Below are 18,310 nucleotides of genomic sequence, written 5' to 3'. Positions count from 1 at the left end.
CATGTGAGGGCGTCATTTTATCGTCTGTTATCACCTCTGCCCCCAACTGCTGTATCATTGCACGTTTACTGCTTTGAGCTGCGCATGCACCGTCATGTCATCCCACGGGTAACTACATAATGTGGGGCAGGGCGAGAGGGGGTACGCATCTTACTTTTGGAGTCAACTTTATTTTTTGGCCAGCCAAGGATGCAAGATCAGGGGGTCTGTGCATAGGGGCCTATATACAGTATATATTGTGCGTTATGACAGCGCTTTCTAGGATGTGTTCAAAAATTTCTGCACAATCTGCGCACTCCCTTTTTAAGCCTTTATTTAAAGAAAAAAAGTGTGCAAGCTAGTTGAGTAAATACCGCATGCATCAAAATGAAGCTTAGAATATCTGGAGAAGGAGCTGAGCAAAATGACAGTTGCCCTTTGTTTTTTGTGCGTAAAAGAAAATAATCTGAGAAGCGGTCCATTATACACAAATTCTTCAACGATAAATAAGTTGAAGTCATCTTAAGTAAAAGCCACAAGCTAAAGGACACAGATTTTAGTATTAGATGCGAAAATTCGCAAGCTGTTCATGAAAGACATCATCAGATCCTCCAATTCTTTTCATTGATTAAAAAAAAAAGATCGCGTGCACCTGACTTTCTACAAACTGCATATCAATAATGATATGATGATGATGGATTTTTATGGCACAAGGGTATTTGTGGCCAAAGAGCGCAGTGGCACAAGGTTGCTTCTGCTCAAGGTGAGGTCAAAGACCCATTTCCCAAGCATTTCACCCTAACTAAGCTGAGCACCAGACCAGGGGAAAGCTTGTACCCATTGTATCACCAGTAGGTACCTGGCGGCACTGGGGATCGGACCCCACACCTGCCGCATGCGAGGCAGATGCTCAGACCACTAGGCCACTCTATATGCAACATGCCGTGGGCAGCCATGATGTACCAGTTCATCATTCCATCACAGATTGACCAGTGCCTTCGTGTTCTATTCCGAAGGTGCACTTCCTGATCATATACATCTGAAATGTTCTTTCAAAAACTGTTGCCCGTTCATCGCTTGTCAACGCAACGTGTGCTTCAATTTTGGCATTGATTGAAACTTCATGATTCTATTCCGGATATAGCATTCTTCTCAGTAAATCTGTATCTCGTTTTTTTGTTATGATAGAAAAAAAAAAACAGAAAAGAGAATGGCGTCCTTATTGCTACAAAGAAGTAAATATCTGCCGTTCCCTTCGCTGTTGCTACTTTTCTTGAATGTGTTTGGATAAAGTCCAATTTGGCATTATTAATGTTATTACCCGTGCTTCCTATCGGCTGCCCAATATGACTGATGGATTTTCTGGTGGATTTCACAGAATACTGAGTCACCTACAGGTGCATTTCTCTGATTTTTATTTGCGTCTTATTTGATGACTCATTTTCCACCACTCTTTGTGTTAACTCTAATGATTAGGAAGCTCACATTTTTCTTCATTCCTGCTTAGATTTTTCTTTTGCTCAACTTATCACTAATCCTACATAGTGCTCTGCCACTACAGCAAACATCCTTGACTTCGTCCTAATAACTAACCCAGATGTTTGCTCAGAAATACTGAATTTAAATGGTCTATGTGATCATAAAATTAACACTGGGTCTATCACTCAGCCATTCAGTCAAAAGAAAACTAACGCGACGCGAATTCTTTGCTACAATTGAACTAATTTTGAAATCACAAACTTTAAAATACAGACCTTTTCTGAGCACTTCCTGGCTCATTATTAATCTTACTCAATCAAACTGAACTGTCTATCACTTAAAACCACCTTTACTAACCTCGCTGAGAAGTATGTGCCATTGATCGACATCAGATATCATAAAAATACACCTTGATTCACTCATTGTTTTCATCATCTTAACATTAATAAAAAAGGTTTATACCGCCAAGAAGTCATGACAGGTCTCCTGTCATTATGGAACAAGCACAGACATTACTATAAAGAATATCAGTCACTGCCTTAAACAACCCGTCAACATTCTTTCAGTCCCGATTCATCTGCCGTGTTAATCAGTAATTCTCAGAGATTCTGGTGCATCATTCCGAATTCCCACACTGAAATAGCAGTAATAAATACAAATGATAAACCAATCACTGAAATTGAGTGTATGCAGCTTCTTAACGACACATTTTAATCAGTATTCACTCATGATGACATTACTTCTTCACTCTTACTGCAGTCATTTTCCGACACTTCCATGCCAGAAATTTTCATCAGTGAATCTGGCATTCTTGCCTTGTTGAAAAACTTAGAAATTACTACTAGCTCTGATCACCTTGGTTTAATAAGATACTTAAAAATGCCTTTCTAAACAAGTTGCCAGCACTCTTTGCACAGTTCTTATCATCTGGTATTATTCCTTATGACTGGTATACAGCGAAAGTAATCCTAATTTTTAAATCCTACGATCACACTATTCCTCTTAACTATTGTCCGGTCTCATTAACTAGCAACATCTGTCATGCATACGAAAGTCATTAATTGCTCTGAGCAGCACGACATTTTCAAATACCAGCATGGTTTTCACAGGGGTTATTCATGTGGCATCCAACTCGCTGGATTTACAAACATACATTTTCCACAGTAGACTCAGGATTACAGGATGACGCAGTGTTTCTTGATTTCTCCAAAGCTTTTGATCGCATTTGTCACCACAAGGTTTAAATATTCACTCAAACATACTTGCACGGATTAAAGAGTACCTTTCCTATAGAAAACCATTCACCAGTGTCAATGGCCGTAAGTCTTTTTCTGTCATCTTAACATATGGAGTCCCTTCCCAGGGCAGCATTTTGGTCTCTAGCTTTTTTACAAAGCTACACTACACTAGCCGAAGCGCATTCAGCAGTGGATGGAAGAGGTTGCTAATAGTAGCGCATGCACTGTAGCCATGGCAACCGGGTTGCGCCACAGGTGCGCTGCGCATGCATGAATAATGCTCCAAATACATGATTAAACACATTGCACAAAGGAGCAATAACTTGGTTGTCTATGCATCGCAGTTTTGTATTCCAGTAAATAATACTGGAGCTTATTATTTTACCTCTGAAGTATATCTCCAAAAAAGTGCCCCAGATGCACTCGTTGCCCTATAATTATACACGGAAATTGAGACCACAAAGCTTGTCCCGACAACAGCTAATACCATGTTGAAATGCTTCTTATGACACCATGAGTCCATATGCCTTTCTCTAAACCGTCCGCAATGTGGGCTCTGATAAGCTGCAAACAACGCTGTACAAACTGTACAAACAACGCTCACACTATCACCCATATATATGGCCTTGCACACAAGTCATTGTGAGCTTCGTGACTCCTGATTACTGCTTGGCAGGTTCATCAAAAGAGTTCAGACTGCCATGCTCTCCACATCCACCTTCAGCGCAATCTCCAGAATATACAGCTATGATGACAGCAGCACAGGTGAAACATGGCAAAGGTTGCATTGGTGGTGAAACATTGCAAATATTCTAAGGAACCTTCACCTGGCTTGTGAAAAACTATACTACTACATTTCATGAGATGTTAAAACATTTGTAAACACGGCTATCTTTGAATGCAATGTGAAGTTTGCTGCACTGCACAGCCTCAATTTGCAGTCATGTGTGATGCTGTAGAGGAAGTCCACTAAACTGGGTATTAAAGCTTACTGAAAGTTTGTCTTAGATGAACGTTATCATGTTCTTTTTATATGTGAGCAGATTGTGAAGGGTTCTATGCTAATGCTTTCGCTTACTGCATTTGGTTACTAGTTGGTAAGGCTCGCGATGGCTTCAATGCAAGGCCATATACATCACTAATACGAGAAGGAACATGACACCAAAGTGTCTGTGACCGGTGCCTCAAAGCAGGTAACAGTGCCTGAGATAATGTGACTGACTGAGTTTGCGAAACATGCAAAGGATATGTGGCGGTTGAAACAGCTACGTGGCATAGGGATGAAAGTGTGAACATTGTGCAGCCAGTCTGGTAGGTAGCTGATGTCTTAACATTGCTGAGATACGTTTTCCATGTTTTTTTTTAGTCCCACTATAATCTATGTATGCATGAGTACAGTCTGCAAGATGAACTGCTAATTTTTGCAAAAACAGCTAACATTTCGTGACCTAGTCGCCAGAAGTATTGCATCACTAACAACACTTGAAAGAGTAAGACGTAAAGTGTGTAACGGCCTTTATTATCTTTCTTTCTTTTTTAACTGTTTGTTTTTTATGTATTTATTTTTTTGCAGCCATTCCTAGCAACTTAGTCCTAGCAATAACCACTGAGGCAATGTTAAGAAGCTGTGTCTTGCCTTTGTAAAAAGCACAATCTTATCGAATTTATTTAGAGAGTGGCAGTCAATACCTGTGTATTGCTGGCAGGCAGATTTTTATTATATTGTTCTTTGACTGACAAAGAAAATGTGCTGCCGTAACCAAGTAAGCATAACATCACTACAAAGCTAAAACGAATATTTCATTACTGTGCATGAACAATGATATTCCTCATTTATTACTAGCGAGAAAGATTTATATATTTTGCTTCTTTCTTTGTAGTTTTTAAACGCATGAGCTAACTTTAGCTTTGCAACTAAACAAAAGGTGGGCAACAAAAGAAAACCATCAACTTGTTCCCAAAGAAACTAAAAAATTCATTTTAGAAGCATCTGGCACACCAATGGGGCTCAAATATTTAGCAGTTTTAGCTTGACATATGAGGAATAAGATGCAATCAAGAGTTAAGTTATGTTCCAAAACCTAGTGTCATGCATCCTTTGAAAGCAGGACTGCTGTGTTGCATTCACACTCACCAGAGACTGAGAGACGGTGGTGTGCTCGGAGAAAGACATTCTGAAGAAGCCTTCGCTTGGGTGAGTCCAAAGCCAGAAACCAGCCTTCTTGAGAGAGATTGCTTGGGGGACGCACTGAGTAAGCAGTCAGTAGCAGGGCTGCTGCGTAGCTGCGTGCTTCTTGCCAGTCGTAGCTCTCCTGGGAAACCAGTTTAGAAAAGAGAGGTCGTCATGCACTGCCAATCATCAGACACTCCGGCAAAGAAGCAGACACCAACGCAATTTAAGCTACTTGGACTATAAGGATACATTTGTAACAAGTGGTATTTAAATGCATGTACAGGTGAAAAGCACCATAAAATAGCTGATATATGAGGTATAATGGAAATTAAAGATCACTATGGGTAGACATCAAAAGTGCAATAGGGCACAGTAATATTTAACTGACGCAAGTGAACTAAACTGTAGATACAAAAGATAGAACTAGTAACGTAGGCTAATCATTAAGAATGAAATATGTCGTGAAAAAATTACACAACTGAAATGCAAATATGTCACAAAAGATAACGCTAAAGGTAAGAGATTTGATTACTAACAATTCTGTATGCCAGGGGTCCTGTTCAGAGGCCTTGCTCAGCTCATAAAAACCTGGCAGTCTCTGAACTCTCACAGCTTACTGCAGCAGAAGTGCCACTGTGAGACTTTGCTACATCCTTTTTATCATAATATAAAATTTTTCTAAAATTGTCAGCACTTAGAGAAAATCAATTTTTTAGAAGAAAAGAGGGGCTTTGGTCAAAAAAAAAAAAAGGAAAATTGGATGCATCTTCTTACTTAATTATAAACTAACATATTTTATATTGTGAGGCTCATACTATCAACAGCATATGGGAGGATCCCATTTAGCCATGAGACACAAGAGTACTGCACACAAGAAAACTTTTTAGCAGGCTAATCGGTCTTGATCATGGTGAATAGTAACAGCATAAAAGCACAATTTATTTTAAGCAACACAAAGGAAGGAACACACCACATCAGCATCTGTGTTGTGCCTCTTCTCAGTGCTATGATCTTTTAACTCAGGAGGTGTGCAATAGGAAGCTTTATTTTTAACTACCATATCCTATTGTCTTCTTAAAAGAGTATCATGGTCATGGTGTTATCTCTTACTAGCTGACACTGAGGTTTTATCAGCATCTTTAATCAGCATACTGAGGTTTCTATCAGTATCTGATCTTCATCATAGGAATGCTAGAATGTTTGGGCACCCAGAGTATCGTGATTTCCAGCCAAAGTTCAGGCACTGCCCATAAACAGGCACAATAGCTCAAAGATAGAATTTACATCTTTCATATATGGTCAAAAATCTTTTACTTATGTCACGACAATGTGTTTACAACACCAGCACAAATCTTCCGCTTTTCTTTATTAAAGCCTTGTGGGGTTCAGTAGCATGGGCTCTTTGTAACTTATATTAGCTGCTGGTGTTTTCAAGGCATCAGTAAGAAGCACAGCGCAGCACTGAACTGGGCTGAGTTCAGCAGTGCATGAAAATGGTTGGCAGCCATACAGAAAATGTTGTCTTGAGCACTCAGCTACCTTAATTTATTATTGTTTTCTTGCGATCAGCAGGCTGACTCTATTAAGTAGGTGCACAAAAACTTGTCGGGTATTAATGCATGGCATAATGGAGCAACACTTGACTGTAGGAGTGAACTTATGAAGTCCTGCTGAAAAGATGTCACACATAAATGAACTCTGCAAAAGCTATTCAACGTTCATCATTGAAGAGGCCTATGTGTTAACTAGTGCTTGATGTTATCACTAGATAACCTTTCACACGAAATTATTAAGAACTTTTAGGAAGCGTTACACCTGGCATTAAAAGCAGGGAACAAAAATATAAAGCAAGTCAGTGCCATGCTCGTAAAATGAGAGCTTTGAGAAGCATATGCACACCTTCAGCGGCCGTTTCAGCAGCAAAGTAGCCACGTGGAGGTAGAGCTGGCCAGTGACATGCTGCAGCACAAAATCCCAGGCCCTGCTCGAAGGCCACTTCTCCTTGTGTGCCTTTGCAAGGAGGCAGTCCAACCTGTGCACAATGCATGCATTTTAACAATATGACTGCGATCTGTACTAAATGGTTCATACAAAGGGGTTGGACTTACCAGTTCTTATTTTTTGAAAATTCTGCGGACTGCTGGACTGTTTTCTGTTTTTATTTAGGAACGCAGTTCTCGTTTTTTTGTTTTGTTTTTTTTGGCAAAGATTGTTCTCTATGGGTGAAATAATATTGTTTTTCTGTGGTTAAGAGTGGTGTTTCTGTTTCTCTGCAATCAGTTTTTCATGGCCTTTATGTCAACACAAGCAGCCAGTCTGCCAGCAGTTTATGAGCAAATGGTCATACTTAGAGCTGTGGAAGTGCTGTGAAGCTCCGCCCACATTGAGCCTCTGTGCACAGAATTCCTCCACGACGAAAAAGTAGTCTGTTGCCAAAAGATTTCGTGTTACCTAAACAAGAAGCTTATCACGAGAAAAAAATTGAGCTCTAGAATTTTGATACGCGAATTGTTTGATATAGCCAAACATTAAAAAGCTGATTTTGTTTACTGTTGCAATTGGCCAGCGGAGTAATACAGGATGTCACGGACTGCGGCCCAGTGTTAGCAACTGCTGTTTTTTTAAGTTGTATCCTACTAATAGTACCATTTCACAAAAGTAACGGAATTTAAATGACAGAGCTGAGAGACAGAAGTATAAGTATAAATTTACTTCAAGAAGCAGGTTGTCAGATTATCGTTGGGTTGTTGCACTGGGTTGAGCAAGAGGGTGGTGCATCATGTGGTTTGTGTGCTACTGCACTGATGGAACTGCTGCTGAGCCACAGTGGTAGCCAGAACATGATGCATTTTTGTGATGCTTATGCAGATTCAGTGTCCTCATGTGGAGGGGCAAGACCTATTTATACAAGTAACAGCCCTAAGCGGTTGCTGATAGTGAAAAAACAGCACTACGCTAGTGGACGACGAGATGTGGAACCACCCTGTCTGCAGAGGCATGCAATCAAGGTGGTTGAGCACCGCCTCAAAACAGACAAATGTGTCGACGCATCAGTGTCACCATGCTCCTGGCTTTCATACTTCGTTAATTTTCTCCTCTGACTGAGTGAACTCCTACTTGATAGCTGGCTATAGCTTGTGACGTGCATGTCAGACTAGCGACATTTTTGGCTTAAGACTGAATTTTGAAAATTTAATTTGGCATACTTATTTTTCACTTTTTTTTTAGGACCAAAGCAGAGGCCATGACATAGATTATCTGCTTCGCATTCTCGAGGTGTTAGGTTTGACTCCCAGTGCCACAGTGTACAACTGGTTTTCTAATGGGTACAAAATTTCTGCCGACCTTGTGCTTAGTTTTTCTGGAGTGAAATGCTTGGGAAAGGGCCTTTGGTCACCTCACCTTCCCTCAATGAAAAATCTATCTGTGAGGGATTGAAATTTGCCTTGTGTGGTAAAACCCATTGTGGCTTTTATTTTTCTTGCAAAGTCAAACAGCCAGGGAAGTCTAGATTTGCCCACGACCACAGTGATGCTCTGAAGTTATCTCTTTGAAACGTTGAAGGATGGCTTACAGTAGTGAGAGCTGTGCCTGCATGTCCGTTGAGACTCACTGGTCAGAGTGCATGAGCTTGAGCTCTTCACTTTGCAGTGAGATCCCTGTGTAAACACGGTCACACGAACCACGTTCACAGGCTGAGGTGTTCGAAACTGGATTTGCCCCCAAAAGAGCACAGCGGGATTTGGGGAGCCTCCTCCAAGTGTGCACCCCTGAGCAAACCAGATGCCTGGCCGGGGGACGCTTGTACCCATTTTTACCAGCTGGCGCCCGGCGGTGGGTTTCGAACCAACCATCTTCCGCAGCTGAAGCGGACGCCCAGACCACTAGGCCAACTCCTGCTTAGACAGCAGCTGCAGATACTCTGACATCAGCTCAGTATGAATGTGCTCAGTGTGACATCCAAGATTTTACTTTTTATCACTGCTGTCTTCTACTCCGAAGTGCCCTTAAATTTACTTTTTAAGTTACTTTTGCTCACATACTTTTAACCTTGCATCCCAGCGGCCACATATAAGGCCAAAAAGTGATGCAAGTTTGCAGATCTTGTATCCTAAACAAAACTCCCAAACCACAATAAAAATATTTGTGCCACAAAGACGTTTCATAAATCCTCTCTTGGTAGGAGCAGCTGGCAGCTCCTGCTGTTGTTACAGCCTGCAACAACAGCAGGAGCAGAGCAGAAAATGTTGTGTTATCCAGAAGTCATTGCACAAGGTACGTGCCCACCTTTTTTAGTGAATGTTTTCTTAATCTGCAACTCGATTGTTATTTTCCTTGTTCTAAGAGCAGTGGATGCCGTTGCTCATATCCAAATTTTTTTTGCAATACATGCAGTGAAAGTTCTGTCAGAAAAGTGTTTATTGGTGCATCAATGTGTGTTGTCATCAGGACTGTGAGGTAACCACTGGATGGCATGTCATTCGCTAGCAAAGGGTTCAGAAATTCAGCTTGCGAAGTTCAAGTTATGGATCACTCTTGATCTCATTAGGGCAGAAAACACCACAGAAGATGAAGAATCAGGGTGAACCTCCGCCATTACTGTGTGCAACGAAGAACTGGACATTATGGATGCAATAATTAAGGTACGATGATGTGAACTACACTCCAATTGAAATGCCTCAATACTATGCTACCCACTGCAAGATTCCAACATGCAGTCGGCAAAGAAGGTTGCAATGCATGAAATGCAGACCGTATCTTTGTGCTGATTAAGTTGGACCAGCAAATTACACTAACCTGTTTCACAGGGAGTAACTCGGTACTCTTAGCATGCATATACATGTACACTAATTTTTCAGAGAAATAAATCGAGCTAACCTAGTTTCTTGTTCTCATGGCTTTCTTCTGGCCCGACGGTTGCATATAAACAGTACAATTTCTTTCGTGCAAGCAGATGCAGCATGGGAAAGAATTGCTTATTTACCTTAAATTAAATTCACTCTTTCAATGTTTACAAGTTTTAATTCTTTTATACTATGTACAACTTAGTTAACTACATGCCATGCAGCTATGAAAGTACCTGTACATGACTTGTACATAGTAAAAGTGCATTGTATTATTGCGATACACTTCTGCTGAAAGTCTCGGCAGCAAGCAGACTTATCGACACACAAGTCATGCGGTTGTGCCTTACTTGGGCAGAGGTGCTTTGTTCTCAATGTTTTATCTTTCCCGCTTGCTGCGCTCGTCATGTCTGTCTTTAACACCTCATGGGATCAGTTCAGAAACCATGCTGCAAAAAACCATGTGCCTTTTTGCACCTTTACACTACACTAGAGTACTCAAGGAAACACAATACAGAAGTAGATGAGGCAAAAATGCATCAATTGGTGCATGCTGAAACCTGCCAATGCCTGTGTTCAAGCGTAGTAAGCAAATTTAGATGCACAGTAACTAAGCAAGTAAGAAACCTGCTCTTTAGTGGGCCACTCACATTTCAACAGCACTGATGGCGTCCTCCAGGGAGGTCTGTTCCCCATGCTTGTCTGTGTCTGCAATCGGTGAACTGGATACATTAAAAGAGACTGAGTTGTTGCGCTTGGTTAATGCCAGAGTGGCCAGCTGGTCTAGCGCCAGTAGGAACTTGGTCGTAAAATCTTCATCAACTGGGTTGACACGATCCTTGTGGCACACCTGGATGCAGAAAAACAACAAGCTTTCACTGAACGTTGCATAACCACAATTGGCACACACTGTAGAGCACCCATTCCCTGGACCACATGTGCCCTGTGCTCAGGGCCAGGTAGACAACATTATTTTTGGCTAGCAAGGGAAGTTTTCACTTAACACTCACCATGCTGATGGTGGCATAGCACTGTCTACTTTTGAAAAGCCCTCGTTCATACAGCTCTCTGTGTAAACTACTCATCTGTCGAAATGAACATGTATAGTGAGCATGTCTCATGATGGTCCAATTGCTGTTCTCTTTTCCTGTCCTTAAGGAGTAAACACACCTTCAGACCATGCTACAGCAAACCAGCGATCTCCAAAACTGAAATCAACTACACAAAAAAATTCAAGCACTGGCGATACTTCACCACTTTCAGACAATATTCTTACACTTTGCCGTCGTGGTAGCTCAATGGTTATGACTCTCGGCTGCTGACCCGAAAGACACGGGTTCGATCCCAGTTGCAGCGGTCGAATTTCGATGGAGACAGAATTTAGTGGGCCGTGTACTGTGTGATGTCAGTGCAAGTTAACGAATCTCAGGTTGTTGAAATCTTCAGAGCCCTTCGCTGCGGCGTTCCTCGTAGATTGGGTCACTTTGGGACGTTAAACTCCCATAAACCAAACCATCTTTACACTTTGCTAGCTTGCCAGCTCAAAAAGTGGCAACGAATAACACTGAGAAGCTTGAGATGTTGCCACTGAGCTGTGTTCTGTAGTGCCTAAACCCCTGCATATGTCTCCTGGGCACATCCACACAAAAATGCTCCTGCTTATTATGGTCGCCTATGCAAGAAGACACGTGCCTCAAAGATGTTAACCAAACAGCGCTGCCAGGGGAGTGAGTGGAAGGCCTGAACACTGAACTGGATGTCATCTTCAGCCTCCATGGCTTGCTTATAGGCATCCGATGCACGTCCAGAGTCCAGCAGCAGCTGCAGAAGCTTCACTCGCAATGATACATCCAGTGGACGTGCTTCCTGCACATGAATACATGCCAACCAAGCTTTATATAAACAAATTTATTTCAAAACTAGTGTTCAGTCAGTTTCACTTAGCTTCATACCACCAAATGAAGCACTTTACCACTACTGTGAGCATTTCACCTGGGCAGAAAGGTCCCATACTATTTTGAGCAATAATTCTATTAAAGAAAAAGAAAGGAATCATGCATTTCAGTGATGCACGTATTTTTCATGCAGGTATCAAGAGTCAATGGCTGGTGAGGAGTCCAAGCTACTAGTGCAGTTCTCAATATTTAGGAGACTGTAAACCATTCAAATGCCTCCATTGTGTTGCCGACTATCCTGCCTTTGCATAAAGAAAGTCAAATTAATTGTGCCCCAAGTTCAGCTTTGTGCATTTGCTTTACATTTTGTTATATATGCAGTGGTACAACTTTCATAAACAGCCACAAGCATATGAATGGCAATTAATTATCACATCAACAGCTCATACTCACAAAGGCTTACAAGCTGATGACTCACAAAGCAGGTCTCTCATTTTTTTTTATTTTGATTATTTGCAGACTGTGCAGCAGGTAGATATTAGAATATTAATTACAGAACTGCAATTTTTGTAGGTAACCCAGTAACAGCACAGAAAGGGACAAATAAAGCTTAGAACAGTATAATAATCTGCACTGCTTAGAGCTATTTCAGTAGAAGTGTGATTTGGTCATTCAGAGGTTACTTTTCAACACTGAAAGAATTATAGCAATATGCCTAGTATAGCCCAAGACATTCCTGAAATAGCCGATTGCTTCAGAAGCTCTGCTTGGAAAGGGGGAAACTGTTTTATTACAGTTATTGAAGACTATAGTGAGCATTATGAATAAAAATGGTTTGGCCTGTGTTAAGATTCATCCAGTCGCCCTGTCTACTACTTGTGAATGCGTACTTTGCTGCTGGGTTTTCTATGATCATGCAACAACTGGCATAGCGAGCTATGCCTCTTCGAAAAATGATTAAGGATCACAAGAAAATGCAATGCCAAAATTAATGCTCCACACCAGTCAGAAATAAGTGCATGCAGTGGCAAACTTTTTGTAAAGCACGTAACATCTAAAATTTGATGGACATTCTCTTTTGTGCTCATATATGTATTAATGCTCAGGTCTCTGTTGTACAGCGCCATGCTGCCACAAGTTTATTCTTCCGAAGCAAAAATAAATAAAGAAATGAAAGAACTGAAGTACCAGATAGGACAAAACCATAGATGCTCCAGCTGCAACATGGAAATGCATTCACCAAAAGCAGTTATCCTCAGCATGGTTTCCCAAGATAAAACTTCCCACTCATTCTTGGAAGATGCGCACTGCCACTACTCGTGGTGTCTACCTCAGCACTTTGCCATTTGCACAAAATGAGTGTGTGCAGTGTTTTTATTGTGTCTCTAAGCTATGATGCACTTTATAGGAGATCAAGGGGTTGCTCACTTGCAATCAGTGGAGTGCAATTTTTTTTCTTAATGTGAATTTTGACACACGTGGCAAGAAATGAGTACACAACCTATGGAAAAGCAGAAAGTGATTTGGAAGAGGAAACTGAAAAATTCATGGCTCAGCTCAAGCATATGGTGGCTAGATCTTAGGTGGAGCCACAAGTATGTAATAGTGACATGCAAAAATGTAAGTGAAGTCGCATCACTCTACTGATACACAGGCTTCCACAGTTTTAAGACACACATAAATGCTGTCCTCAGTGATGAAAAATGAAGAGACCTTCGCAAAATTTAAGGGCTTGGACCCAGCCACTTGTATTTTCAAGGCCATTACTCAGACATTAAGCATACACTATGTGTCTGGAATCTATCCTTTCGACTTATGTACAATTTCAGCAGGATAATCATGAGCAGTTTCATCTTGGGCATGTAAACATGCTCAATATCAAATTTAAGAGAACTGACAAATGCTCACCAGCTCCGACTTAATTAGTTCCTCCATGTCTTGCCTGTCTGGCACACCTATGCCCATTGCCATGCGTTCCTGTTAGTGGAAAAAAGTAGTCAGTGTTGTGGTACACACAGGATACTTCATGCAGCTTCAAAAAAACTACTTAAGAAAGCAATGCACATATTTTTTTAAACAACATTGAATAAATATTGCAAGAAAATTTTATGAATTCAAACCTCTAGGAACAGGGAAAAATGTACAAATTATCTGAAGGTAGTATTAATTGTTGAATGACCTCTAAAAATGACAGCGAAAAACTGTTCTCATCACTGTAAATTTATTTGGTAGAAAACTGATGATTGCCATCTTCTTTTGAGATGAAAACTGCGCTGCAATGACAGTTTCTGTAAGTTCTGTCAGATATGCTTCACTGCGCGCACCCTGTCGAAAAATGTCATGTCATAACTGTTACAAGATGGTAATGCCTGCGCTGTCTCCTTCACGGTCCGACGTCGGTAGCAGCAGAGCGTACACTCATAAACAATGTTGTCGCATGTGATGAGGCTGCACCACACAAACTATGGAGAACAAACACTGGACGAACAGATGAACCACACACACGGAAGCAAGGGAAATGGCTCGGCTTTGATACGGCGAGACACTTCTGATAACTTCTGATAATAATTAAAAGACCAGTGGCACACCAATGACTGTTGGAAACAGCCCACAACTGTGCTCGGCTGGCTGAGCGATTGGCAGCCAATAACCGCCGTTGCCGCGCAGACGCGCGGATGGCTCTAAGATTAGAAAAGTGTAACCGAAACTATGCGGCCGGGGTCCTCGGAATATGCTTTAGGGCCCTTCAACTTGGGGCCCTCCGACCACCTGCTGCGTGTGCGTCAGAGGCGCACGGACAATGCTGTACCATGCAATCCGGGCTCGAGGAGGTCTATTTAGGAAATCCATTCCTGTGCAGGCCACGCTTTGAAACAATCGCTCATCGGCAGCTAGCCCATCTCAATTAAAGGGACACTGAGGAGAGCACTATTAATATATTTTTTATAGCAAAATCCGATAGTTCGGCATGTCATGGCTTTGTTGCCACTTGGCCGGCAGCGAAAAATGCATTTATTTGTAAGAAATTTGGATTCGAAGTTGAAAAGGTTTTTCCCGCCGCTGTGATTCAAACTTGGGATTCGGCTATGACGACAGAGGACTAAGTGACGTGAAACATGACGTGATGCAGACTCCGTGATTTCTGGCTGCCAGCAGTGCGGCCTAGCAGCAGCCGAAAAGAAAGCTACCGCCGGCCGCACGTTGAAGGCATATATCGGCTATTGCGGCCGTCGCTACAGTCGCTTCGCTTACGTTTGCACCGGCGTTTTGCGAGCGTTACGATGGATCTCGTTCTCGAAGTCGTCAACGAAGTTCTCGCAAATAGACACCTTTAGCATACCGTATACCTTGATACCGCTAGCGGAATACCGGGAGCCCGCCTAACGCCGGCGAGCAGGCGCTGATTGGTCCCGATGCTTCAGGCGAGCGCGTAGCTGCCCGGCACGTGGCGCCATCTGGCGACGTCAAGGAGATTTGCGCATGCATTGGCTGCGCCTCAGTGATTTGTGCTTCTCGTGTCCTAGCGTTGCTAGAACCATTGGTTCCAGCAACACTGTTTTGTTATATGACGTCATGACGCTTGTACTTGCGAGTTTGGCCTGTGGCGGCGATACCTGTATTTTGGTTCTTGCTCTTTTCTACGTTACAAGAGCTTTGTTGTCAGTATGAGTGGCGTTTTTGTAATCAGGAGCTGGTATTCTGTCGATACAAGCCAACTTCAATTTCTCCTCAGTGTCCCTTTAACTGGTATGAGCCAAGCTGAATCTCCAACAAGCCTCTGACGCCCTCGAATTTCATGGGCTTTCATAGAATCTCATGGTCAGGGACCTTGCTGCTAGTCCTAATTGTCCGAATTGACGAGGAATAGAAATAACGATGTTTTACCTTTATTCTAGGTGTAGCGGCACCGCCCCGCCGGCTCAACAGTCAGAGCGTATTTGATTCCCATGCACTCAGCGTCCCTGCTGTGAACGAGCATGCCGTACTTGCGGCGCCTGCACACCTTCCCGATCGACACCAAATACCTCTGGCTCGTCACGCCCATTGGTACCCCGGCAGCCCGCTAGTCGTGGCTGCAGTAATAGCAGTAATCGTTCATCACCTTGGCTCTCTCTCTCGGCGGGGAGCCTTGCGGTGGCTGGCGCCAGCTCACCAGCACAAAAATCTTTGTGTTTTATCCTTATGCCTCCGGCGACCATGCTGCGAACAATGGTGTACTTGCACTTGCGAACAACCCTGCGCGTGTTAGTGCTTGCCTACCGGGCGCGCTCTGTCCTTCTCCAGCATTTTTTTTCTCAGTCAGAAAAGAAAATAGACGAACATTAGAACCAAGTGGACAAATTCAATTTCCAACTGGTTCCGTTTGGAATGGTGTTCCAACTGGATAGTCCAAATGGACTATCCAATTGGACCATTTGGGTTTTCAGTTGGTGAGCCCAATTGGTCTTACCAATCACATCCTAGTTGGTCTGCCCAGCAGCACCCAGTGTATCCCCATATGAATGTTTGTATATTTGAGAAACAACAAGGCAAAGCTAATACGGTTCTTATATTAAGAGCTATCAGGAGCTTAACCTACTAAATTGTATTCATCATCTACACCACCACTGTGGTCAAAATTAAATTAAATAACTGCACTCAGTAGGAAAGCACTACAGGCCTCAGCATGAGCACCTCATAAATGGGGTATATAGGTTGGAGCAGAAAAGTGTTCTCTGGAACTACATATTGAGCTAATATAGTAAATGCCACTAGTGTAGTGCTTCTTGTGTGTGAAGTATATGCATGTCTGTTGGCATTGATTTTCATAAAAGCATGTGAATTTGAATTCCGTAGTAATCAAAACCATTGATTGGCACCAGGCAGTGTCTTCCTGCAGTCCTTACAAATCAGTTTTCCACTATAATAATATGTTAAGTTGCATAAATATTTCTCACACTGTATTTTGCACAACTTAACTGCGAGGTATACTTTGTGAATATTTTCTGGATGCAATAATTGCCTGGCCTAATGGATCCTCTCCATGGTGTAGACAGTGTGACGTCAAAGTGTGTGGCCTGATGGGCAAAATCGTCCACTTCTAGTTCTGAAACGGTTTTTCTGGTGTCAAGCGCTCCCCGTCGCATTTGTTTCCCAATTCGAGATGCCTCGCAACCTTTCTTCTCCCAATGAGAGCCTCCTCGGTATGGCGCATGTTTTGCTCATCGGACCAGAAACATGTGCGCTGATGGCGTAGGCCGGGAGAGGTCTCCAGTTGGATCCAGTTGTGCAGAATTGGTCGGGTGGCTAAAAACACAGCTGGACTAGAACCAGTTGGAACGTCCAATTGGTTCGAATTGATATTTCCATGTTTATTTTTTTGGTTCACCCTTGCAGTGGCACGCTGTGCCTTACTTTATGCAGTTTGAATAAACAGTCAAACTACACATTGGTCGTCTCATCTCAGGCTGCTTCCATAACGCGTCCTACAACTCCACTGGCAGTTAGCACATGCAAGAGGTGCATTTTTATTCCTTAAAATTGGGCTATTAATTACAATTTAATTCTCGTCCTTCAGAAGTCTCAGCGGAAAAGTGTAATGCCTGTATGGGATCATTTTTCTAAATACAGCTTTATTCAGAGTGCACTATAAACATCAAGCAATGCGCGCAGATTCCAGAACATGAGCACATCCACTGAAAACACTGCACACTTCAAACGGCCCTTGGTGTGGTGCACCCAAACGAGTGCTGCTGCAGTCGCTATCAGCATGTGCAAGCACCGTAATATCGGGAACCTCTCTAGTTTAGTGCGCTTGGCTTCATTCATGAAGCACACACACACACACAAAAAAAAATCCAGAATAAATAGCTTTGCAGTTCAGAAGTTATATATGTTCAACCCCTGTCATAATACCGTATCTACTCATGTAATTTGCGCACCCCTAATTTATCACCCGCATTAAAAAAAAAAAACATTTACTCAGGACATTTTACACTTCGTGCTCCGCTAGAGAACCAGCATGCACTCGGGTGTATGTAAGGCAGGCTTGGGAAAATTGGCGCGGCCACATCGCCATATATGAACAGAAGGTGCCAGTGGCAAGGGGGAGAACTGTGTGCCGTTAGCCGACATATATTTGCCCAACTTGCTCGCGCTGCCGATCGCTTTCCCGGATGAACAGTCACGCATTGCAAGAACAAGCTCCCTGTAACTGTCAGTGCGGAACCACCGAATTGTGTTTGCTGTTTGGCTTGCCACTAGTCTGTCGGGCTGCATGCCAGGGCACCTGTTTGTCACTTGTTATCTCCATTTGCCTCTGAGTGCTGGCTTTGTGGCTGTATCGTTGGGCGTTTATTGCTTTGAGCTGAACACGCGCCGTCATGCCATCCCGTGGGGAACAATACATAACATGGGGCAGGACAGGAGGGGGTAGGGGGTATGTGTCCTATATTTTTAGTCACCTTTTTTTCTTGCCAGCGAGGAGTGAGAGTTGGGAGGGATGGTTGACGTGCAGGCGGAAACATACAATACATACTGCACGTTATGACCTTGTAGAGTTTTTTTAGGACATGTTCGCTACATCTCTGCGTAATTTGCACATCCCCTCTTTGAAGCCCCAATTGAAAGAAAAGAAAACCACAAAAATTACATCAGTATATGTGTCAGGAAGCATGATTCAGCGATGAAACTTCTCATAACAAAAATTAGGAAGTGCTTCAG

General features: G+C 42.5%; 1 protein-coding gene across 4 annotated transcripts in view; it reads right to left on the bottom strand.

The window, feature by feature from the left end:
• Window positions 1–18,310, bottom strand: part of LOC149342459 (RANBP2-like and GRIP domain-containing protein 8) — a 101,369-nt gene that overhangs the window by 44,144 nt on the left and 38,915 nt on the right. For all 4 annotated transcript variants that reach the window (XM_089544821.1, XM_089544822.1, XM_089544820.1 and 1 more), the window contains exons 7-11: window positions 13,517–13,585; window positions 11,406–11,579; window positions 10,364–10,563; window positions 6,769–6,901; window positions 4,831–5,008 (exon numbers count right to left, since the gene is read on the bottom strand). In XM_089544821.1, the coding sequence (XP_089400947.1) occupies window positions 4,831–5,008; window positions 6,769–6,901; window positions 10,364–10,563; window positions 11,406–11,579; window positions 13,517–13,585 (754 nt within the window). The remainder of the gene's footprint in view (window positions 1–4,830; window positions 5,009–6,768; window positions 6,902–10,363; window positions 10,564–11,405; window positions 11,580–13,516; window positions 13,586–18,310) is intronic.

The sequence above is a fragment of the Amblyomma mixtum genome, chromosome 5 (genome assembly GCF_055824585.1).
Source record: "Amblyomma mixtum isolate Tamu chromosome 5, ASM5582458v1, whole genome shotgun sequence".
Lineage (NCBI taxonomy): Eukaryota > Metazoa > Arthropoda > Arachnida > Ixodida > Ixodidae > Amblyomma > Amblyomma mixtum.
This window is presented reverse-complemented; position numbering and strand designations above follow the sequence as displayed.